This window comes from Chionomys nivalis, chromosome 23, assembly GCF_950005125.1.
Source record: "Chionomys nivalis chromosome 23, mChiNiv1.1, whole genome shotgun sequence".
NCBI lineage: Eukaryota > Metazoa > Chordata > Mammalia > Rodentia > Cricetidae > Chionomys > Chionomys nivalis.
The window spans coordinates 1,674,143-1,699,564 of NC_080108.1; the positions used below are offsets into that span (position 1 = coordinate 1,674,143).

The window sequence follows — 25,422 nt, forward strand, 5'->3', positions numbered from 1 at the left end:
GGACAGTTGTGGTGAAAGTTAACAGCAAACTTGCTTTCTTTCTTTTCTTTTTTTTTTTAATTATTTCTTCAGTAGTGGTTTGTTATTCCTATACAAGTACCACGTCAAACCCAACCTCTACCCCTGATCCAAGTGGCAGCATAGCAATGGTAAAGTCTCCAAGACCTGCCAGTCCTGCCTCCATGTAGTTGTCTTGTCAAGTGGAAGTACTGTATCTGTCAAAAGTAAGTGATGTCAGTGTTACCAGGCCCTCTGGAGAAAATGCTGCAGTCTAAGCTTTGGTTAGACCTGCTTTTCTGGAATCAGTCACAGGCCACAAACTGTTTTCAGTGGTTAGTTTTTGAAGGTTCTAAAGACTTCTTCTCTGTATATATGACTAGGTGTTGACTCTTTGGTCAGTTCTGGAATTTGAGAAATGCCATCATTTTTTTGCTCTGTGGGAAATCTGCCTTTGCACAGTGCTGTCCTAGCTATCCTCATCTTTGATGGCTGCGGAACACAGACATGAGTAGGGACTGTAGGCATGTGCTTATGTGCCTATTCGATGTTTCCCTAATTCCAGTCTTTGCGTTGTCTTCTTGACTTGCTCCACATATCATCCAGCTGTCTGTCTACTGTCACCATCTTTCTAGAGGCTACCGTTTATATTTCCAGTTGACATAATCTTTAAGAAAGTTTGAACTCCTGATTCTTCTCTGCACTAAACAGCAGTCTTTCCTGAGACAGAATCTCACTGTGTAGCCCAGGCCGGCCTCAGGCTTGTGCTCCTTCTGCTTCAGCCTCCTCAGGGCTGGCTCGCGGCTCTGCTCCCATACCCGGCTCACAAGAACAATTGGATGTCCAGTTTTGCTTCTATCAATGTCTCTTAATTTTATTTTAAAAACTGTTTCATGTTTTATTTTGCTTGCTTTGTTTACCTGAAATAATTACACGGAAACTGTATTCTTTTTTTTTTTAAATATTTATTTATTATATATACAATATTCTGTCTGTATGTCTGCAGACCTCATTACAGATGGTTGTGAGCCACCATGTGGTTGCTGGGAATTGAACTCAGGACCTTTGGAAGGGCAGGCAATGCTCTTAACCACTGAGCCGTATTCTTTTAAACACTGCCTGGCCCATTAGTTCCAGCCTCTTATTGGCTAGCTCTTACATTTTGATCTAACCCATTTCTAATATTCTGTGTAGCACCACGAACTGGCTTACCAGGAAAGATCTTAACCTGCGTCTGTCTGGAGTGAGAGAATCATGGCGATTGCCTGACTCGGCTTCTTTCTCCCAACATTCTGTTCTTTTTACCCCGCCTATCTTAATTCTACCCTATCAGAGGCCAAGCAGTTTCTTTATTAATTAACCAATGAAAGCAACAGATAAAAAGATGACCCTCCTCCATCAGTAATGCACTTTCAAATTACATTTTATACTCAAAAGCAATGTTAGTTTTTATTATTCATTCACCGCCTTTGTGCAAGTCACTGTACCAGAGAGATCAAATAGACGTTGTCATTCTTGTCTGAGAGCTCGTTAGTATGAGAGATGTGTAGACAGTCATATTGTCACATGGTAAGAGGTACAGAAGAGGGGGTACAAAGTGCTTTATGTGCTTTTGCTCAGAGGAGAAAGGGGAGGCTTACAGGGTGATGTTAGCAGGATGAAGAAGAGGTCTTTGATAGACAGACTCAGATAAGAGGGTGCTGAAGCAGTTTTGGGCAATGGTGAGAAGCTTAGTTGGTCACAATTTTAGGGGTCACTGGGTTAGGATGTTGGTATTGTGTGCCTGAAAAGATAGGGTTCCTTGAAGTTTGGTCTGGCAGGGATTTTTGGAGGATAGGGAAATACAAACTTAGGGAATTTTAGGTTGCAAAATTTCCTGATTTGCTGTAGCATAGACGAGTGTAGAATAGAAGTGTGAAGATGCAGGAGCATCTTTTAGGAGGTTTTTTGATAAAATACAGAAAAGAGACAAGCTCCCAGTGGAGGAGTAGTTTAAGGAGAAGATGGTGCATGTTCAGAGAAACAACATTTCTGAGGGAAAGTTGTAGAACTTAGTGGTAGATTGGGCATAAAAGAAAGGGAGAGGTGGGACTGCAGAGATGGCTCAGTGCTTAAGAGCCCTGACTGCTCTTCCGGAGGACCCAGGTTCAATTCGCAGCACTCACATGGCAGCTGACAACTGTCTGTAACTCCAAGATCTGACACCCTCACACACATATAAATGTAGGCAAAACACCAATGCACATCAAATAAAAATTAAAATAATTCAAGGAAAGGGAGAGGCAAAGATTGGCACAGACATTTTAGCCATCAATGTGTAAGAGGCAGTGCTAGTTTTGTGTAAGTAGGGTGCTGTCGTTGTCTTTCAGGTGTCAGCTGTTCAGACGAAGATGAAAAACCCAGAAAACGCAGGCGGACAAACTCTTCCGGTTCTTCTCCTGTGGTTCTGAAGGAAGTTCCAAAGGCTGTCGTTCCGGTCTCGAAGACTATCACTGTGCCTGTGAGTGGCAGTCCCAAGATGAGCAACATCATGCAGAGCATTGCCAACTCCTTACCACCCCACATGTCACCTGTGAAAATAACTTTCACCAAACCATCCACACAGACGACAAACACAACCACACAGAAGGTATGTGGTGGAGGGGCTCCCAGTCGCTGTCTCTTTCCCATAATGTGCTCTAGAGTTGACGGGCGCTCACGTCTCTCCTTTAATCTGCACGAAAGGCATTGCGATAGGTATTACCATCCACTTTTTAAAGATGAGGCATAGTTGCCAGATGGCTTGCTCAAGGTGACAGCTGTCACATCTGCTTCTAGACTTACGTTGTATTTGATAATTGTAATGTTGTTTTAAAACAAACTAGAAAAGTTTTAAAGTGTTTATGTGGTCTTGTGTTTAGGACACTTTTGCTTTGCCAATAGAGTTAGGGAAGAGAAGGGTATGGGTAAGTGAATGAATGTATTCTCCCTTATTCTGTGTGCTGTCATGCGTTCACTTCCAACCTTGTTGCTGGTGCTCTGTCAATTCCATGTTCTTGCAGTCCCCAGTCTTCACACGCTAGTCTGGATTCTGGTGACCTGACGCTGATTTTACACCTGTGTTTCTCTGGTTTCCTTTTGAGCATCTTTCTGTTCTTCCCTTTTTATTAGATTATATATTTTACTGAAGCATGTCCTTTAGTAGGTTCCCAGTATGTTAGTGACTGTGAAGTTTTTTGAGACCCTGTGTATACAAAGGGAATCTTCCCCTGAGAGTTTTAAAGACATTGTTCACTTGGCTTCCAGCTTCCAGCAGTGTTCTTGAGATGCCCAGCGCCATTCTGTTGTTTAGCTTCTACTTTTACGTTTGGAGACTCTGTGGAGTTGCCCTCAGGTTGTCACCAGAGCTTTTATCCTGCACACACCTGCCTTCAGTCCTCACAAGTTCTTGGGCTAACTCTTTGATGTTCTACATTTCCTTTGAGGGCCACTTACTGAGAATGTAGAACTTTCTGAATTGATCTTCTGATTTGCTCTTACTATTCATTCCTATTTTTCATGTCTGTGTCCCCACCACCACCACCACCACCACCACTGTAACAGTGGCTTAGCGTATGGGTTTTGAAATCTAGACTTCCTTGATTTTCATCCAGCTTGCCATTAGCTTTTTTGACCATGGGGAAACTAAACTCTATACTCAGAGGGGGAGAGCCCAGTGTTTCTATAAGAGCTTTGGATGTAGCAAGTAATGTATGTGATGATGTTAGAAGAGGCCCTAGCGTGGTGAATTTGTATCGCCACTTTCTGTACCCTTGATTAGTATCCTGTATACTTGCATGGAATTGTTCATTTTTGCTATAATACTCTCTTTTTTCTTGGTGAAATGATCTCACTATTTAGTTCAGTCTGATTTGTGACTCACTATGTAGCCGCAGCTGATCTGAATGCCTGATTGCATTAACATCCTTGGCAACCATCATACTTCAAATTTCTAATAACTCTTCCTTCTTCTGTTAGATGGTCCTTGTTTTTCTTTTTAAAAATAATAGCCTGCCTTTTGGTAGGATGATTGTATTCTTTTATTTGATTATATTTATAAGTCTTTTGGTTTGGTTTTCTTTTTTCATGTTCTTTATCTTGACTAGTTCGTTTTATTACTTGATGTTTTTTTTTCTTTTCAGAATTTCCTTAAGCATCTGGCAGTCAGCTTATATATGAAACTGACATTAGCTACCCTGTCCCTCTGCTACTTGTCCTTAGGGTGGTCAGGTTCATCAGGCAAGAATCTTCCAGTTTCCTGCTTTGAGTATTATAAACTTGACTTCCAGTACTTTAGAGTCAATGGTGGAAGTTGCTGTGTTACATGAGATAGTAAGTGTTTCTGAAGTCTTATCTCAGGGACAAGAGTAATGCCAAGTCAAAGATTATTACAAGAGTTACATGAGATTGAATATTTAAGATGTGCCACAGAACATGTGTCTAAAAATGCGAGCTCTTTTGCTTTGCAAATTGTTTTTGGAAGTCAACATTTCACTAATAATAACAAACTGTTTCAAATGTATGAATCTACTGGTTCACTGAAACTTATCCACTAATACGTTGAAATTAACTGTCTTTGATGATTTCAGTGTTTATTGAACACATTTGCATTTTTACTTGATTTCAAGGAAGCATTTCTGAAGGCCACTTTTTATATGGTGGTATGGAATCCCTTTTCTTTTTGTAGGGGTGTATGTGTGCGTGCGCGGGCACATGTGTGCGCATTTGTGTGAACACAGGGCCTTGTATATACTGGACAAATATTCTACCTCTGAGCTGTATCATCCGTAACTCCATCCTAAGTTGTCCTCGACACCAACTGACTATTATACGACTATGCTTCAGGTTGTTAAATCTTACTTCATTTCTATTTATTAAGTTTGTTAAGTAGTTGATGTTATAAATTACAAGTTTATTTTCTATTTCTCCCATAGACTACTGAGGATAGCTTAGATTTCTGTTTTATTCATTACAATATTCCCTAGTATTTTGAACAGTGCTTTAGCTATGCTAGATGCTAGTTAATATTTGTTGAATGAATGAATGAATTAATAAACGAACAAATCAGTCCACACATAAGTAGATCTGACCCAGTACTGTCTGGTCATTTTCCCCAGAGCTGTGTGTGTCACTGGCCCTCTGCTAACAACTCCTTGAACCTGTTTCCTTTTAAAACAAAAGTTACAATAGTTCTTAAGAGTTGCCAGGAGAATTAGGTGAGATTATTCACCTAAAATAATTATAGCCTACACAATGAGTGCTTAATAAACATAACCTCACATCATTAACTTTGTAATCTTCTTTGGTAGATTTACGTGAGAAAGGTTTGTAACAGATGGGGCTCCCTGTAAGTGGAGTCTGGGTGCTTTGTTTTCACTTTCTCTTCTTCTTTCTCCTTACTGACTTTTTTGTGTCATCAGGATTTTGAGGTGAGGATGAGTATTTCAGGTTGTCAGACTCATGCTTTTAAGAAGGCTCATTTCTTTCCAAATTCATGTATAGGTCATACCATGAATCTTCAGATTTAGAGATTTAGATTTACTTGTGTTTTAAAAAAATAAACATTTAAGGCAAATTAAATAAAAACTAGGGCTCATTTATTCCACAAATAATTGCTGAGCATCCACTGTGTTCCAGTTGTAAGGCTGTGCTCTCCTACGTCACTCCTCCTCTGACATCTGCTTTAAAGCCTTCTGGACAATTAGAGAGTGGCGAGGACTAATAAATACACTTAACATGTTTTGTTTTGTTTTCTGTTTTCTGGGTAATTGGGTTTAAAAAAAATATTTTTATCCAAGGCTGTTGTCCTAATTGTATTTACCTTGGATTTCTCACACTTTGTATTTAAGTCAACTTAACAATTAATTATATAGTAAAGTGACTTTACATTAAGTATAATTGTTTCTGATTTTGTAAACGGTATTCACATTTAAATGAATAGGTTGTGCATTTTCAGCATAGGTACATTTCCACGTAAGTGACTATGCCTCATTTAAAAACAACATTGATGCAGCACAGATACAAACAGCAACAGAATACAGCTTTATGCTTTCATGTGCTTGATTGATATTTTTCATTCTGTCCTTAGGGTGCAAGTCCCAGCACTCTTAAGGAGTTTTTGTGAGTGCTAGAAGGTCAGTAATTTGAATATGGCCTGAAGAAACACTGTCTGGTTCACTTGGCTTCAAAACCTTTTAATCTCCCCTGTTGTAATAAGCAGCTTTAAAGTGTAAGTGATTTCTCCAGGGTGGAACTCAAGTTTGGGAAGCAAAGCCCTGTACAGATCAGAAATCATTTGTGTATTGAAATCTCAAAGTATGTTTTATCATTTGTATCTGTAATCTGCATGTGCTCCTAGAGACCCTAGATTTATTCTTTCTTTTTTTAAAATTTATTTATTTATTTATTATGTATACAATGTTCTGTCTGCATGTATGCCTGCCCACCAGAAGAGGGCACCAGATCTCATAGATGGTTGTGAGCCACCATGTGGTTGCTGGGAATTGAACTCAGGACCTCTGGAAGAGCAGCCAGTGTTCTCAAGTGCTGAGCCATCTCTCTAGCCCCGATTTATTCCTTCTTAAGTTAGAATCCTGCCTTTCTTCTGAAGTTTCAGATACTTGAGCTGTACATACTTCCTTCTCCCTTTTCTGCCCAGCCTTGCTAATTAACTATGTCTACTTTCCTGCCAGGCCTGGTGAATCCTCTTGTACCGCAGCCATCAGCATTGTGCCTCTTGGAAGCTGTGGCTAGTGCTTCAGGATTGGCAAAAGTGAAACCAAATTGCCTTTAATACCCTATTATTGTGGATCTGGTAGCTGTGGATTCTTTGCATACTCAGGGATATCAGACTTAGGTAGGGAAGGAAAGAACATGTTTCTAATAAAACAAACACAGTATATTCCACATTGTTTCTGGATAGAAGTGGTCTACAATGCTTTATTCGTATCCATCTACATTAAATAGGGGCAGTGAGCGTCTAGTAAGCACCATTTATTAGCTGTCATATTGACCACCTGCTATGTGCCTAGTAGATGCTTCAGTGATTGTATCATCCAATCCTTGTCTTCACTTTGTAAGGTTGGAATTATTATCCCTATTTTATAGAAAAAATAAATTGGAGCCTAAAGATTTTAACATGTCCGGGGCCTGTCATTTGAAAGTGGCAGAGGCAGGATGCTCTAAGTGCAGGCTCATTTGACTCTGGAGCGTATGACCTATTGGCGTATTGGTGCACTTGTCAGTTTGTATAATATTACTGCATTCTGTTTGCTACTCCAGCCTGCGTGTGCTTACACTCACCAGCTTTCTCCACATGTCTGCTTAAACAGCAGACTCCTTAAAGTACTGGACAAGTGCTCATGTCTTAAGTTCTTTGTTACACTGAAAATATGCAGGGATGGTATGGTTTATGTTTCCTTGATGTAGATACCAAATACAGACTCACTCAGAAAATTCTTGACTGATTTAACTTCAGATTTTCTTTAGGACCAATGTAAAACTGAGAGAATTTCTCCCATAACTTCTTTATATTTTTTCAAAACAATTTGTTCTGTCCTAGGTAGGCACAAATGATTATAGTGAAAGAACTGGGTATTACTATTACACTGCTTACTCACCCCAAAATAAAGCTGCGATGCGTACCACCACAGCATAAGTAGTTTTTATGTTCTTTACTGTGAAATGGGGATAATAATAGTGTCTGTGTCACGGGATTGGAGACAGCTAAATAAAATGTGCACATATCAGCTCTGGAAGCTTTTCTTGGTTCTGCTCTAGGAACTCCACAAGTTTCAGTTTCTCTGCTTGTCAGAATAGTTTGAATCTGATCACTTCCCTTCCTTTCTGATAGCCCCCAGCCCAGGAGACTGCTGCCACTTCTCTTCTGGCCTGCTGGAGTCGCTTCTACTTTGCCTCTCACTTCGTGGAAACGGGAATGATCTTTTTAAATAGATATCACGCCTTGTTTCTGTGCTTAAAATCTTCCTATGGCTTAATTGTTCTTAATATGAAATCCAGATACTTTAGTCTGGCTTTCATATTGATCAGCTTCTGCTTACTGTAGGCTTTCTGCACTGCTTTTCTTTCTGTCTTCAGCACACCGGGTGATTCTGGGTCTTTTACTCGGTGAGATGCACTGCTGCTTACTCTATGGTTTCTCAGCCTTACTGGCTAAACCTTGCCTTCTCTCTTTGTCTCTGCCCTCTGTTCCAGGCTGGGAGCACATCCTTCTAGTCCACTTAGAAGGTGTAACTAATGGTGGTTGCCACCATATCTGCTGGTTTTCATAGGAAGTCTTCATTTGTCTATGTCTGCTGTTACTGCCTACTGTAGCTTCCATCCGCAGACAGATATGTTTAAAAAATAGATTCAGTTTTGAGAAGTTTTAGATTTACAGAAAATTTGTAGAAGTTGCATATTTTACACCTCTTTCCCTGTTAATATTTTTATTTGTATGATGCATTGTTTTAACTTACAGTAATGATGCATTATTAGTATTAACCTAAGACCATAGTTTATTTGGATTTCCTTGGGTTTTCCTTACTGTCCTTTGATGTTCCAGGAGTCCCACCCAGGATGCCACATTCTATTTGCCTATCTCCTTAAACACTTCTCACTGTGAAAGTTTCTCAGATTTTCCTAGTTTTTTTTTTTTTAAATAACTTTGACAGGCCAGGTGTTTTAGTTAGCCTCACTCCTAGAATTTGCTTGATGTTTTTCTCCTTATTAGGTAATAAGGTTATGAATGTTATGGAGGAAGATCACAGAGAAGTAGTGCTGTCAGGACTTTGCATTGTCTGGTCCTCCATCACTTCTCCATGGTTGTGTGCCTTATCAACGCCAGTCTGTCCCATAGAGGATCCAAAGCTCGCTTTTGTCTTAAGAGGCATTGTTTCCTACTCCCCATGCCACTGAGCGTCTCTCTAAGTATGACTAGCACATGGTTCATACCTTGTTCTGGTTTTTGCTGAAATGTCACCTTACAGAGCTCTTCACTGAGAAGTTTATACACTCTAACCGTCCTTCTTTCTTTACCCTGGCTTGTTGTCTTTTCCATTTGTTTCTACATGTCATGTATGTTTTTATTTCTCTCTCTGCACTAGAATGTAGACACCATGCAAGTGAGTTTTGTTCATTCTTCTGTCCTCAGCATCTAGAACCATACCTGGCACATAGTAGATGCTCAATAAGTATTTACAGGTGAACAAACACATCTCCAGATTACTTGCTCATGTGATGGTGTGGATTCATTCCCTGAATGGTGTACTGGGATGCTCCCAGAGCCAGCCACATCGTGCACAATACTGAACAGTGCCTCTTAAATTACTTGCTGGAAATTGGTGTAGTTTTGATGATTGCCGGTAAAGGAAAGTGTTCATATAAGTTCAATTAACTGTATATTCTTCTCTGTTGAATTGTTTTTCCTATTGCAAAACTAATTTTAAATTATATGAGTTTAAATACACTGATAGTATATAGTAGGTACATGAAAATAACTTATTTTTCCTCCTTTAGGTTATTATAGTGACCACATCACCAAGTTCAACCTTCGTGCCCAACATTCTCTCCAAATCCCATAACTATGCAGCAGTCACTAAGCTTGTACCAACATCAGTCATTGCGTCCACAACTCAGAAGCCACCTGTTGTTATAACTGCATCACAGTCCTCGCTGGTCACCAGTAGCAGCAGTGGCAACAGCAGTTCCACGCCATCACCTGTTTCTAGTACAGTTGCAGTGACAGCTGTGGTGTCTTCCACACCGTCTGTGGTCATGTCAACAGTAGCACAAGGTGAGTGGTGAGCCACTGTTTAGTTCTGTCCCTGTGGTGGGGGACTTTTGAAGACAACAGGGAGGGAGGAAGGGAAGGAGGGAAGGGGGGGGGAGAGAGAGAGAGAATGTGTATTAGGTCAGCGAAGACTTCCCTGCTCATCCTCCCCCTCCCTTAGCCTGAGAATGAAGTGTTTGCAGTTTTCTCTTCTCTGTACCTCCTGCACCTTGTTCTGTCCTTTCTAAGTTCTTCCATTTATAAACATGGAAGCAGATAGTTACACACTTAGGCTTTTCCTTAGAGGAAGGTTCACAGCGTATTGTACATGCTGTTGTGCATGTGTGATTTGGTATTTGAAAGTCTGGTGCTGGTATCATAGAGAGAGGTGTGAATTGGTATGTTTTCTGTGTGTGTTTGAAAACAGTTTATTGTTAGAGGATTGCTCCTTATTTGATTCTTCTGAATTTTTGCTCAAGATCTCAAGCTGTGGGGGCTGGAGAGATGGCTCAGAGGTTAAGAGCATTGCCTGCTCTTCCAAAGGTCCTGAGTTCAATTCCCAGCAACCACATGGTGGCTCACAGCCATCTGTAATGGTGTTTGGTGCCCTCTTCTGGCCTGCAGGCATACACACAGACAGAATATTATATACACACTAAATAAATAAATAAATAAATAAATAAATAAATAAATATTTTTTTAAAAAAAAGAAAAGATCTCAAGCTGTAACTAACTTTTTGGTTATCTCAGGTATGTTCTTTTGCTCTCCAAAGACCAAAGAATGGGCCATTGCAAATTAGTTAGGTTGGTTGCATTTTTTATTCTGTTGCTACCTTCTCTTACGTGGTAAGAAGTTTTTTTCTTTCATTTTGTGGTTTTCCTCATGTTTTCTATGGTTTCATGAATTCCTTTCACAATAGTGTGATAGTCTTCTGCTGACCTTAGATATCTCCTATCTCGAGCCTGTTTCAGCTTACGTAGTATGTTACTTCCAATTATGTTGTATCTGCTGGTATTGTTTCTTTCATTATATTTAGACTAGCTCTGTAGAAATCTCTGTTCTCCTCTCTTATTCCATGGGGTTCTGTCCTTGTCAGATTCCCTGTCCTCCCAGTTTTATGATTGTCCACATTTAACATCTGAGCAATGTTTTTAAAGTCCTTAAAACTTGAAACCAGTAGATTCAGGAATTCTAGAGAACAGTAGAAAAATAAAAAACAGTCTACCAGTTGCCTGCAGAAGTATCGCAGTACACTTCCTGTTTAACAGTCTGGCCATGTTTTTAATGTCTCTGTAATAGACAGTTCCTACCCCATTTGATAGCATTTTCTTACAGTTTAGCATCATTGACATGTTTCTAGTTTCTAGAATCACTTTAGTTATTTTCATTGTTATTTAATTCTGTTTCTGTCTAGCCATTTATTACTCACTTTTCATTTAGATTATTTCCTGGTTTTAGTATTCTAGATTAGTGTCTTTGTGAATTTTACTGGGCTCACCAGCGCTGGAGCAAGAGTCTTCAGTGGAAATAGGGGAGCTTCTGGGAGGGTCCTCAGTGCACATTTTATCTTCTTGAACATTGTCTTAGATTATCTCACTAATGCCTGGTCAATAGTAAGTCCTTGTTATCTTTTTTGATAGAACAATGTAAAATAAAACAGAACATTATGGGGGAATAATTTCTTTACTTTTTAAAAATCATTATTTATGTCGTTTGTGAATGTGTTTTTGTATATATTTGTGTCAGTATGCACATGTATGCCATACATGTGGAAGTCAGGAGACTTTTGGGAGTTGGTTCTCTCCTTCTACCGTGTGGGTCATAAAATCTAAGCTCAGGACAGGAACTTGCATCTAGTGATGTACTTCTTGCTTTCAAAGCTTCAGGATAGTACACAGTGGTCACGTGGCAAGAGGAAAGGAGTGCATATGTGTGCCTTCTCTGAGTGCTTTTTCTCTTAAAAAGCCACCGGTACTCATTCGTGGGTTCCTCCCAGACTACCGTGCTTAGTTTTATGGTGTTCTAAAGGCTCTGCTTCTTAACTGTAGTCATTAAGTCAGTTGGCGTTTCCAGCTTTTTAAGACTTTACATTGGGGATTGAATTTTAATACGTGGACTCTGGTATATACTAAAACCACAGCACATATTTAACCAAAATTATTAATGTAGCTTCATTCATAATTCTTCCAAAGGTAGACTAATATGTTTGATTTAGTAGTATTCCCTTCATTCTTTTGTGCATCCAAATGTATAATAAATTACTTATTCTGAGTCTGACTGGATTAATGTCTAAATTTATTTGCAAAATGTGAAGAGTGATTGTTTGAATGACTGCACATAAGTAAGCACCGATTGACTGGTGTTCTAAGAAGCTTTACTATTTCAGAAGTTCATAAGACAGAAGTCTTCAGTTAAGTTGGGTGAATCACTGGGCCAGTAAGGAATTTTTTTTTCCTTGGGTAACTCTGCTGTTGGTTAGATGCATCCATTGTAGGCACCATAGCCATGAAAATACCAAAGGAAAACAAGAAAATCCTAGAAAAGAGAGAATACCTTACCTAGATGTTCTCCAGGAAGATTCCTCTCATAGCGTGTTGGCTATAACTAGTTTTACCTTATTGCTGGAAAAGTAAGGGAGTACCATGGCAAGCTTAGGTCAGTTGAGAATTATCCTCTAGAACTGACTTAGGGAGAGGCCTCCCTGGAAGTGTATGCCAGTGCCCAGGACTGTGGGTTCTCAAAGGGAAAGATGCTGTTTTGTTAGAAAGGGAAGAAAGAGTTAGACTAGCAGCCAGCAGTGGTACTAGAATTAAACTACAATGAAAATAAGTAAGGTGGTTACAGAAAAATTAGAAGCTTGTTAATGAAGCAAGACTATAACCAAGAGTGGGCACTGTAGTTAGTCTACTTAGTAAATTTTTTTTTTTTAAATAATAGTTGACTTTACATTTGATCCTTTGTGTTTCCAAGATATTAGTTGGCTGATGGTTTTTTGTTTTTGTTTTTTTTATCAGATAGTTTTTTATTGAAATATTTTCTCTTATTACTTCTTAACTAGCTGGGCATTCCACTGTTGATGTCATGAGGGTGGCGGCTATCCACATTGCAGCCCAGGATCTCTTTAATAGTTCCAGAAAGATCTCTGACAATGTGGGTGATCTTGTGGAACATGATATTTCCACTGTGTTTAATGTTCTTCTGCTTCTCTCTGTCTCTTGGAGGCTTCTTGATCAGGGCAGAGGCAGAGGGCACCACCTCAACCTGGGCCTCTGTGTTCTGGATGGTCAGTTTCACTGTAATCTTCAGACCTTTCCAGTCACCGGTTGCCTTGGCAATGTCATCACCAACTTTTTTTGGAGACAGACCCAGGGGGACAATTTTGGGGCCCAGGTGGATGGCGCTGACCTCACCTCCAGTGCACATCAGGTGCATGACTTTGATCTTGTTGGGGTCATACTTGGGCGGCATGGTGGAGGCGGCTGGTGTCGGGTGAACCCAATTTGGAATGACTGAAGAAAGTTGTACCGTGGTTTCCTCTGAGCCGAAATCCGAAAATCCCCAAAGCCCTAAATCTTCTTTACTTTTCTGTAGGTGTATCCACATCAGCAATCAAAATGGCATCGACAAGACTTCCTTCCCCCAAAAGCTTAGTGAGCGCCCCTACCCAGATTCTCGCACAGCTTCCTAAACAGCATCAGCAGTCTCCTAAGCAGCAGCTGCAACAAGTGCAGCAGCAGACGCAGCAGCCCGCGGCCCAGCCTTCCTCAGTGTCTCAGCAGCAGCAGCCACAGCAGTCACCGTTGCCACCCGGCATCAAGCCTACCATTCAGATCAAACAGGAGTCAGGTAACTGGAAAAATGCACAAGGGCTGCTGTTTTATTACCAGATGTTTAGAGGGTTTTGTGGTCCTTTTGGTATTTGTTTCTATTGGATTCTACTATGGATTGGAAATATTCTCTATGGTATTTCAGTTGGCGTTAAGCAGCTGTGAGGAGGATAAGCTGAAGTCCTGCTTCTGAACAGAATGTGCAGAAGGGACCATGCTCTCTGTAACTGCAGAGCCGAGGGAGGGGAAAGAGAAACGGTCTTGTCTCAGATGTCGCAGAACGTGATTTTAACTATTGGGTTTGGTTGGGTAGACGTGTCTTTGTTTGCTATTTGCCGTAAAACCCCTTTCCAGAGTGTCTTAGTCAGGGTTTCTACTGCTGTGAAGAGACATCATGGCCGTGGCAACTCTCATAAAAGAAAACATTTAATGAGGTGACTTACAGCTCAGAAGTTTAGTAAATTATCATCACGGTGGAACATGGCAGCATACAGGCACACGTGGCGGAGAAGCCGAGAGTTTTACACCTTGATATGTAGGCTACAGAAAGTGGTTTTTCCTCTCTGGATGTGGCTTGAGCATTTATGAGACTTCAAAGCCCACAGTGACACACTTCCTCCAACAAGGCCACACCTACTCCAGGAAGGCCACACCTACTAGTGCCACTCCCTTTGGGGGCCGTTTTCTTTCAGACCACCACACAGAACATTCTTTTTTATTGCATTTTATTTATATTTGGTGTGTACACGTGTGTATGTGCACATGTTCTGAGTGAGAACATGTGTTTGTGCCTGCATGTGTGCCAGTGGTGTGCATGTGGAAGTCAGAGTATCCCTTCCATGAACAGGTTCTCTTTTTCCACCGTGTGGGTCTTTGGGATGGAGCTTAGATGATCAGGCTTGATGTCAGTTCTTTGACCCATGGGGCTGCTCTGTAGTCCCCAGAGCCTTTCAGTGGTGGTTGCTTTGTAATTCCATAGTCCATTGTGTGGACTGAAGAGCTCCTCACGCCATCTGAGTGTCTTAGTCCTTTAGAGGGCGGCTTCCCAGGCCTGCCACTTTCTGAGAGGGTCAGAGTTCTTAAGACCCTCTTTGGAAATGTGTTTATGTGGTTGGCTTTCTCGTTCATGGTCAGTTGATTTGCATAGGACTGAGTAGAATTGCCTTTTGATTTTGTGAATTTTTTTTTTTGTGTGTGTGTGGTTATTTCTTGGAGCCTCTTTCTGCAAGGACATTATACAGGATTATTGTTCATTAGTAAGAAATATTAGAAATAATTTTCCTTGGATGACCTTACTGCTTATGGTTCATTATATTCAGAACTGTTTCCACAATACTTACTGAATTTCAACATGTGTTAGAAACCTTACAAGTTTGTTTAATCCTTACAATAATAGCCTTGTGAGGTATATACTAATTGACTTTTATTTTGTAGATTAAAAAAATAGTCACAAGAGTTGTTACTTACCTAATTATGCCCAGATACTGTAATTTTAATTTTTTTCTTAACTAGTAGAAGTTTAGAATTACTTAAAGTTACTAAATACATAGACCTGTTTTGTAATTTCTCAGTTTAAATTACCGCCTGCATTGGTTGCTTCCTTGATGCTGTGACAGAGGCCATTTAGGAAAGGAAGGGCTTACTTACTTGAAGTGAGACCCTGGTGGGGAAGTGGTGGTGGCCGGAGCTTGAAGCAGCCGGTTTGTGTCCTCAGAGAAGCAGCAGAGTGGGCGGTGCTGCTGGTCTGTTCTTGTCTCCTCTTTATTCAGTCCAGGATGAGCCAAGGAAGTGTCCTTCTTAATCCAATCCAGAAAGTTCCTCCAGGCAAGCCCAGAGGTTTGCTTCCAGGGTGATTCTAAATTCTGTCAAATTGACAGTCAAGATAAATTATCACACTACACCAGAAATAATGCAGTTCTTAATTTTCTGTATTGAGAATGTTTTTTTCTGTATTTTCTTTAAAAGATTGGCAATTGATAAATGGCACTAAACTTTCCTTCTTTAGTTACCACTGATTTAGAAGTGTAGCTAGATCTCATGCATTTTAATGAATACTTTATGTTTGGAAAGCCAGTGTAAACATCATAACATTGTAAATATAAAAATTTAAAAAATTAAAAAGTCCCAATATAGCTTCCTTAACATTTTTATTGTTTTTCTTGCATAACGCCTTTGAATTCTTTTTCACATGCATGTTTTATATAGGTGCAGTACTGGTGTGGCCTCTTTTGGCATTCTGCATTTGATAAAGTGAGTTATTAAAATACTTTTTTTAGAAAGCCGGGCAGTAGTGGCACACACCTTAATTCCAGCACTCAGAAGGCAAGAGACAGGTAGATCTCTGTGAGTTGAGACCAATCTGGTCTACAAGAGCTAGTTCCAGGACAGACCCCAAAGCTACAGAGAAACCCTGTCTTGAAAAAAGCCAAACAAACAAACAAAATACTTTTTTTCAGAAGGCTGTTTTAGGACTTCAGGATATAGCTTAGTGTAGAGCACTTGCCTAGCATGTGTGAATCCCTGGGTTCAACAGTACTAACAACAAAAACAAAAGCAAGAAAAGATTTTTAAGCTGGACATAGTGGCACACATCTGTAATCCCAGCACCCAGGAGGCAAAGGCAGTAAGATCTGTAGTTCCAGGCCCGGCTGGACTAGTCAGTGAGTTTCAGGCCATCCATGGCTATATAATAAGATCCTATTTCAATATAAAACAAATGAGAGATCAGACAGCTGTTTAACAAATCAAACAAAAACTCTGCTTAGCCTGTTAACTGTTTCTCAGCTTATCATGTCAATTCCGAATCATGAAACGTCTTTGTTGTTGCTGGAAGGGCTATGTGGACTGCTCGTGATGCCGTATGCTAGTCCTTTCTCCTCAAGTACTTGGATGAAACAGATTATTTGCTTTCGCTAACTCGTTTGAAAACTCGTATTATAGATAAAAGTTCAGATTTAGTTTTCTTTAAGAAATCTGTTAAAATAAAATAGCTGCATTCTTGCATTGGGAGGATTTAGGAAAGAGAAATTTGAGCGACGAAAACTTAGAGTTTCATCAGTGTTAAAGAAGCATCTCTAGAGTGAGACTCAGTAGACGTGTGTAACTGTTGCCCTATTGGGCTAAGTGGCATTCTTTTACAATTATCTGTACTGAGATTTATCTTTTTTCTTTCAAAGGTGTTAAAATTATCACACAGCAGGTTCAACCAAGTAAAATCTTACCCAAACCAGTGACTGCAACTCTACCCACCAGTAGCAACTCCCCTATTATGGTGGTTAGCAGTAACGGTGCAATCATGACAACCAAGCTGGTAACTACTCCTACTGGTAAGTCTCACAAGCATCAGGCCATCCGTTCATGTCATCAAACAAGCCCCAGGCCAGCGTTATGACTTGCACATTGAGAAAGGGATGAGACAGTTCTACAAAGAAGTCCTTTTTATTTTGCTTTGAGACAGGGTCTGTAGCCTAGAACTCTGTGTGTAGCTCAGGATGACCTTGAACTAATTCTTGATCCTCCAGTCCCCACCTCCTGGTGCTGGGGTTCAGACCAAGGGCCAGGTGCACGTGAAGCACTCACTCTCCCAGTTTTCAGGTCTTTCTGACTCTGAACTCTGTCCTGGCCCTGAAGTTAGTTAGCCCTCTTTGATTTTTTCCTCATAGTCCTCTGTTATTTCTCTCCATTGCGATGAGTTACTCCAGTTTCTACTCGTGCAGTTGTTGGTTGAGTGGCATCCACATAGACAGCAAGCTTCATGGGATAAGGGACAAATCTTATTCCCTGCATGTAGGTCCTCAGCCAGCACTTGTTGAGTAGCTGAAAATGTGCCCACCATCAAGGACGTCACTCACAAGAGTCTGTGCACATCACAGTGTAGTGGGGGCCGCCTAGACTGGAGCATGCTGTTGTTCCTTTTTCAATAACTACCCTTTGTGAACCTTATACATGTTAAATGATATCAAGTCAGGAGCTAAGGCGATAACTCAGTATGTAAAAGCACTTGTTAAGGCGCAAGTGTAAGGACCTGAGTTCAAATACCCAGACCTACATAAAAGCCAGACCCATACATAGCCCGACTGGGTCATATTTCTGTGTTTATAGTACAACATTGTTTCCTTCTCTCTCTCTCTCTCTCTCTCTCTCTCTCTCTCTCTCTCTCTCTCTCTCTCTGTGTGTGTGTCTCTGTCTCTCTCTGTCTGTTTTTAATTGTTTTTGAACAGAAGCTGGAGTTGCTTTGTTTTGTTTGCTTGTTGTTGTTGTTGTAATTCAAAACATTCAAACTTTATAGCCCTGTACCATGTTTATTTTGCACTAGACTTTTTTTTTCCTGGTTTGAATGTATTCTGTGATCAGACTAATTCTTCTTACTGTTCCTCTTGTGGTTGTAGTGGTTGTAAGTTTTTACAGCATGTGACTTCCTACCCTAAAAGTATTGTTTTCCAAGCTGGGATATTTTGGAATTAACTGTTACAGTGTTTTCCGAATCTCACTTGAGGTTAAGCAAATGCCATCTTAGTCTTTTCTTGTTTTCCTCTTCATTTTCCCTGAGGCTGATCCTTCTTGTAGGAGTAGTTGTTCAGAGCTCCTGTGTTTATGTGAAAGGGCATCACGCTCATCTGATGAGTTTTCAGTCCTCTGGGAAAGAGAAGTAGAAATAGTAGGAGAGGTGTGAAATCTTTGGAGAGAGATGTAAAGACAGGTTTTCTAACAGGCCAGTTAAAGTGGAGGAAATGCTCAAATAGAGGTGATTTTAGTCTATAAACTGCTCCTGACAGTTCTTGCAGTTTCAGCTGTATCTCTAGTAGAATGATGGGTTGGTCCTTGAAAAGATGAAAATCTCTTTAGAGAGTAGCAGGGTATAAGACAGATATTGCCTTAATTGGCTGAATGGTGTCACTGAGTTTAGCTCTGGGACAGCATCAGACAGACTCAGGGACCGTAAATATCTGTAACAGAGACACCTACAGGGCTTTGACAGGAAGGCGGTTACATTTAAGCTTTGAGGTAAAAACCAGTGAAAAAATGATAGCAGGAGAAGGGAAGGGAATGCTCTACCTTTCCTTGGGCTGGTAATTTGATGCAACACGTCACAAAGTTTTACGTGTAGAATTAATTAGAATAGACTTGGCATTGGTCCCTGCTGTACACATTGAAAACTGGCTATAAAATTGTAAATGGACATCTTGACGCCTTGCGGTTCCATTTTCAGGTTAAAGGGACACATATGACATTGAACTTTGGTGAAATTTACAGTTACAGTTCTTTTTATTAGTTGAAAAGTTTGATCAGTTTTTCTTTTCACTACTTCCTATAGGTACTCAGGCAACCTACACCCGGCCAACAGTGAGCCCATCCTTAGGTCGAGTAGCCACAACCCCTGGAGCTGCAACCTATGTGAAAACTACCAGTGGGAGCATCATTACTGTAGTACCCAAATCATTAGCTACCTTGGGAGGCAAGATAATTAGCAGCAATATTGTTTCTGGTAGGTATGTCTAGAGTGTGTTAAAGATGATTAGCAGTAATACTGTTTCTGGTAGGTATGTCTAGAGTGTGTTAAAAGCACACTCTAAAATGGTGATTTTCGTTTAGAAGAAAAGCCATGTTTAGGGGCTGGAGAGATGGCTCAGAGGTTAAGAGCACAGGCTCTTCTTCCAGAGGTTCTGAGTTCAATTCCCAGCACCTACATGGTGGCTCACAACCATCTATAATGAGATCTGGTGCCCTCTTCTGGCACTCAGGCATACATATAGGCAGAGAGAACACTGTACACATAATAAATAAATAAATCTTTTAAAAAAAGCCATGTTTCTCTACAGCAGGACTTTATTAACACCAGATTTTGCTTCAAAATTTGACACTTTTCAGTCGTTATATGTAGTGATTAAATATCAAGTTGGAAGAGCGTTCAGTTGTAAGTCACGGTGTAAAGCTATGATTTATGTTTGCATAGTGATTTAAAGCTATGATTTATGTTTGCATAGTGATTTAAAGCTATGATTTATGTTCGCATAGTGATTTTTCACTTAAAAAAGTCTCACATTGGTCACCCCCTTTAGACTCTGTGTAACTTGAGGTGTTGTGGCAGCTTTATAGGAGGAGACCTGAGGATTTAGAGGTAACACAGTGTCCAGCGCCTGCAGAGAGGACAGTGGAAGAGCTTGTATGTGCATCCGAATGTCTCAGTCGTTAATGCCACTTTAGCTTAGTGAACATCTTTGTTTTTGCACCATTTGTACCATTTGCTTTTTAAAAATATTTTACTGAGATAGTAGAACTGCCTCTGCCTATTTGTTGGTATGCTGTAACAGTACCTGATTTTTATTGGCACACTAATCTTTACAGTATATGGGTTACAGATTCTGAAGTGGAATGTTAATGTGGCATTTGTTTTCATTGATTATTATTTTTAATTAAAATTATGTAAATGATGTGATTAAGCAAGCCTATGGATTTTGGCTGTCTACTCTTTTTGTAGACAAGTCATGTTTTGTCTATCCCAGGTGAGTTGTTCTAACTTTTAAAATGAGAGGAATAAAGTTCCTGACGGTAATTTGATGTCGCTGATAACTCAGAGAATGGAAAAAAGCAGAACAGAGTGTGGCGTTGGCACAAAGGTCTCTATTCAAAGCTGTTAATTTTGGCTCCACTCTTGAGTGTGGGTGAGAAAACCCAGTGCTTGCCAACCCGAGGAGGACGGGATCATTGTGCTGTAGCTTCTAAGTGGAGATATAAGTAAAACAGTTAATACTCTAGTGTATCATTTGATAGTGCCTTTCAACAGTATAAAGCTCTCACTCAAACACATTTCAGAGAGTTGACTTGGAAGGTAGCTTTTTATGACCCAGAGCAGCTTTCTTGTGTCTGAGTTCATAGAACTGTATAGCTTGCGGGTATGTCTAGATGTCAGGAGGGACCTTATTTATAGCATTGCTGCTCTCTACTAGATTAGATTGTACATACATCCTAGAAGCAGAAGTTTGATCTGATACCTATCTATCTGCACACACACACACACACACACACACACACCACCTTTGTGTTAAAGAGGAAACTGTTCAAGGTTAGTTGTTATTTGAATGGAGTGGGTGGTTCTGCGTGAGAGAATTATTACAGTGTTCCAGCATTGTAGGATATATTCACTTAGAGTTAAAACAGTCTAACTTGGTGGCAAGTACTTTTACCTAGTGAGCCATTTTTCTGGCTCCCATTTCACAATCTTTATTTTAAAAAAATTAGTGTTTTTTTTCCTTTATATTCTTGCTGTCCTATGACAGTGAGATTATAATATAGTAATTAAAAAAAATCTCAGCATCAGCTGGTAGCCTGATTGAACAAATTTAAGTAATTTCTGCCTTCATCTATGAGCAGGTGGTGGGTTCTGATTCCTGTGTCCTCCATACAAAAGAATCATTTTTGATAAAATATTCTCAGACACTCAGCTATAAGAATAGAAGACTTTGAAACAAAAACAAAAAAAAATCTTCCTCTAATTGTGGGAGAATTTAGAAAGGTACAAGCAAAATTAAGAATCTATAATATTTTGTGTAATTTAAAATTCAATTTTTAATTAACAATTTAGATATTTTCCCATATCAGTAAATGTATTTTGATTACTCCATGGTTATGTAATATTCTCTTGTGTGCCATAATTTAATCATATTCTTACTATTGAGTGATTTAATTGTTTACAGATGTGGAATTTTTGGCTTTTAGATTTTTTTTTCTTGTTTGGTTATTATAAATAATCCTGTGGTGAACATATATATTATTTGTGAAGCTCTTGCTTCCTTTGTATAACACCTTAGAAGGCAGGTTAAATTTTCCATAGTACTTTTTAGAAAAATCGTATTTTCATTTTTATTGGAAGAAACAAATGGAAATCATGTAATTTATATACATACGCATCACGTAACTTTTAGATTATATATATATGTACATATATATATTGTGAATGTTGTTGAATTTTGACTGTAGAAAAATGCTCCTTTTATGCAGAAGTTTGGCTCCTTCTGGGTTGAATTAATTGTCTTAACTCTCAGGGCATTTTGCAGGCCTGGGGCAAGACTTGGCCATGGCTCTTTATCTTCCCAGTGTCTAGCAAGGAACTGTTGCTTGTGCGTTTTTTTCTGCTTATTTATTGAATTAATTTTTGGGAAAGCTGCATAAAATATTACACAGAAACCAAGGTAGAGTGGTTTAAAAATCTGTGGAGCTGGACTATGGTGGCGCAGGCCTTTAATCCCAGCGCTCAGGAGACAGTGAGTTTGAGGCCAACCTGGTCTACAAAGCAAGTTCCAGGACAGCCAGGGCTTTTATGCAGAGAAACCCTGTCTCGAAAAACCAAATCAAACAAACAAAAAGAGTCTGTGGATAGTAGGATCTAAGCCAATAAATTTAAGTCAGCATACCATAATATTCACACTCCACTCCCCACCCCCAACCCCGGCTTCCAGCTAAGCACACCTCTCAGTGCCCCTATCCTTACCCCTTTCAGCCTCGGATTTTGAACCAGGCTTTTCCCAAGTTACTCAGACTGACCTAGAATTTGTGATCCTTTGGCTTTAGTCTCCAGAGTAGTGTAGGCTCATACCACCAAACCTGGCTGTAATAGTTTTGATTTGTTTCATAGTTTGTTGTTACTGTTGGAGACAGGATCTCACTGTGTATTCCAGGCTAGCCTCACACCAGCTGTATGGCCTAACCTGCAACTATATAGCCTACAGTTCTTTTGCCTCTCCAGTTTAAGCATCCCACACACCCCCAAAGTAAAGACTTTTTTTGGAATTCATCATCATTATCAGAGAACCCATTGTGATCGTAATGTAATTGTTATTTGGTTCCATTGTTTTTACCCTTAAGTATAGTCTCTATTGGTAGTTCTCTGAAGTGCCAGAATCTGTATGTGGTGCTATGATATTTAAACATGTACAGGATTCAGCATGTGCCAAAAAAATGGTAAATGGGTTGGGAGGTTGTGGGACACGCCTTTAATCCCAGCACTTTGGAGGCAGAGGCAGGTGAATCTCTGTGAGTTTGAGGCCACCCTGGTCTGCAGAGTGAGTTTCAGGACACCCAGGGCTGTTATACAGAGAAACCCTATCTTAAAAAACAACAACAAAAAGATTTGAGACTGGAGAGATGGCTCAGAGGTTAAGAGCACCGGCTCAGGTTTAATTCCCAGCATTCACATGGCTTTTCCACACCTTTCTGTAACTCTAGTTCCAGGGAATCCATCACCCTCATACAGACATACATGCGGGCAAAACACTAGTGCACATGAAAAAGATTTATGTGCTTCATTTTTAATATCCACAGAAGGCAGTTGTGGTGGCACATACCTTTAATCCCAGCACTAGGGAGGCAGAGGCAGACAACTCTCTGGCTTCAAGGCCAGCCTCATCTACAGAGTGAGGGTTCCAGGATAGCCAGGGCTACACAGAGAAACCCCCGCCTCAAAAAACTAGGAGAAAAAAAAGAATCCTAAATTGACTGCAGTGAAGCTTGGGTACCTGAACAGTTGCCGAGTGTGAGTGAGCAAGGTCCTGGGGTTGATTCCTGGAACTGCAAAAGAAACAAATCTTAAAAACCAAACTAAAGGAAAACAAGGTGCTAGCCCGCTTGTGCGGGTTCTGTTGTATTATGAGAACTGCAGATCCTCTACTGCGAAAGCCCAGCAGTGGCCTTCTTTTCTTTTTGGATGTGTAACTTTTTTTGCATAGACTTCTCTGTGGTCAGACATGTACACTGGAATTTCAGGCATTTAATACTGGTCATTCTAGAAAAGATTGGTGTTCCAGACTAAAGCAATGTTATACTTGTTTCCTCTTAATCCTCTTCCTCCCATTTGGTATTATTGACACCCCCTCCCATCCCCCTTGTTAAACTGGTAGACTTGATTTATGACTGTCTCCTAAGTTGCAAAATCTTTATAAGGACTCAGTAGATGTTTTAGTACATGTAAATAAAACCAGTTGTTAAGCAAGTTTTATCTTAAAACCAAAAGACCCTTATATTTTGGTGTTAATTTAAAAGCATAGTTTATGATTGTTTGAGGTCATTTTTATAAACCCTCTTTTCCATTACCAAATATTTGATAATTTCCCAGTGTCTAAAAAGGCCTACACATCATATGTGACGGATTAGAATTAATCAAGAGTTAAAGTTGCCTTACTGAGCAATGAGCAGCTTGGTTCCTGTGATTTATAGTGGCTCACCTATTAACAGTGTAGTTGAAGGAAGAAAACGATTTTTCCCATATGCTTGGATGAGGCTTTGGGTATTGAATATTCCTACACAACAGCAAGTATATTGTGAAGAATTATAACAGGATTACCCCAATGTAGCAGATTGCTTCATAATTCTTTAAACATTTTTTAGATTTATTTTATGTGTATGAGTGTTTTGTCTGCGTGCCTGTGTATGTGTATTCATTTGTTTACCATGTACGTGCCTGGTGCCCGTGGAGGTCATAAGAGGGTATTGGATCCCTTGGACCTGAAATTATGGATGGTAATGAGGCCCCATGTGGGTGCTGGGAGCTGACCTCAGGTTCTTGGCAAGAACAGCATCTCCCAGGCCCCTTCTGAGTAAATCTTAGAACTAGAACCCTATTATTCTTGGTGTAAAATTACTTCCTATAATATGTTCGTTTGAAATTCTAGTAAGGAATGTTAGTATTTTTCCAGTGGAAAATAATATAACTTTATGTAATATTTTTGCAAATAAGTTGTGTTTTTGTTGAGTGGCCATTTTGTATTTAAACATTCACTGCACAGGCCTGTAGAAAAGTAGAATCTGCCTGCTTCCTTAGGCACAGAAAATTTAAGGAGCAAAAGTAGAATTGGGCCTAATATGCTCAGTATGAGATCAGCACGCCGAGGGAAAGAGGTAGATGGAGCAATCTTAAAATCTATCGGAACTTCGGAAGCTCCACGCAGGAGTGTGGACCTAGTGGATCAGTGCTGGGAACTTCGGAAGCTCCACGCAGGAGTGTGGACCTAGTGGATCAGTGCTGGGAACTTCGGAAGCTCCGCGCAGGAGTGTGGACCTAGTGGATCAGTGGTGGAAAGCCTCATAGTTTGGTCGTCCGTTTGTGTTCCTGAACAGGAGAAACTAATGTGGCTATGTAAGCTGCTATTTTTGTTGGTTGGTTTTGATATTTATTTTGGGGAATGGAGGTGCCTAGGTCAGAGGACAACTTGCAGGAGTTGGTTCTCTCCTTCTACCCTGTGGGCCTAAGGATTGAATTCAGTCATCAGGCGTGGTGAGCAAGTAGCTTTACCTGCTGTGCCACCCTGTTAGCCCGCACGTAGGGTTGTGACTTTCAAGAGAGAAGAGTGAGGGGTTAGGAATACTCTTTAAAACCAATTTAACCTGTTAGAGTCTTGGTATAAAGGCTTAATTTAGGATGCTGGGTTTGGTGTAGAATATCAAAACTGGGAGATGGAGAAGCCTGAAACGGAGGAGCAGTAGTGAAGCAGAGGAGAGCAATGTTGAGTGAGCTTGCGTGGCCGTCATGTTTAGAACCGTGTTGCTGGTGAATCCTTGGCTACACACCGAGCCATCAGTGACATGAAAAGGTCATTTTTTTTTTTTTTTTTTTTTTTTGGCAGGTACAGGGACTCAAGGCAGGAATCCAAAGTCTGTACCTGGCCTTTAACTTAGACAGTTAGAATATAGAGCACAAATTTGATAGTAGATAGATTTGATAGGTGGGAGAGAAGCAGATTCTAGAGGGAAGAACACTATATTTCTGTCGGTAGAGTTACATATACACTTAGAAATTAGATCTTTTATCTGTCTTATAG

The 25,422-nt window shown here is 40.1% G+C and overlaps 2 protein-coding genes across 9 annotated transcripts in view; one reads left to right on the top strand and one right to left on the bottom strand.

Annotated features, from left to right (window-relative positions):
* The window catches only part of Emsy (EMSY transcriptional repressor, BRCA2 interacting), a 70,789-nt gene that overhangs the window by 17,106 nt on the left and 28,261 nt on the right, over positions 1 to 25,422 (top strand). For all 8 annotated transcript variants that reach the window (XM_057756075.1, XM_057756081.1, XM_057756079.1 and 5 more), the window contains 5 exons: positions 2,367 to 2,626; positions 9,532 to 9,808; positions 13,377 to 13,631; positions 16,789 to 16,938; positions 18,927 to 19,097. In XM_057756075.1, coding sequence (XP_057612058.1) covers positions 2,367 to 2,626; positions 9,532 to 9,808; positions 13,377 to 13,631; positions 16,789 to 16,938; positions 18,927 to 19,097 — 1,113 coding nt within the window. The remainder of the gene's footprint in view (positions 1 to 2,366; positions 2,627 to 9,531; positions 9,809 to 13,376; positions 13,632 to 16,788; positions 16,939 to 18,926; positions 19,098 to 25,422) is intronic.
* On the bottom strand, positions 12,840 to 13,330 carry LOC130865222 (60S ribosomal protein L12-like). The gene has a single exon (XM_057756151.1). The coding sequence runs from the start codon at positions 13,251 to 13,253 to the stop codon at positions 12,840 to 12,842; it is 414 nt and encodes a 137-aa protein (XP_057612134.1). The 5' UTR covers positions 13,254 to 13,330.

Bases quoted from the DNA above. Each gene is read 5' to 3' on its own strand.
- LOC130865222 (XM_057756151.1), bottom strand. From the start codon at position 13,253: ATGCCGCCCAAGTATGACCCCAACAAGATCAAAGTCATGCACCTGATG.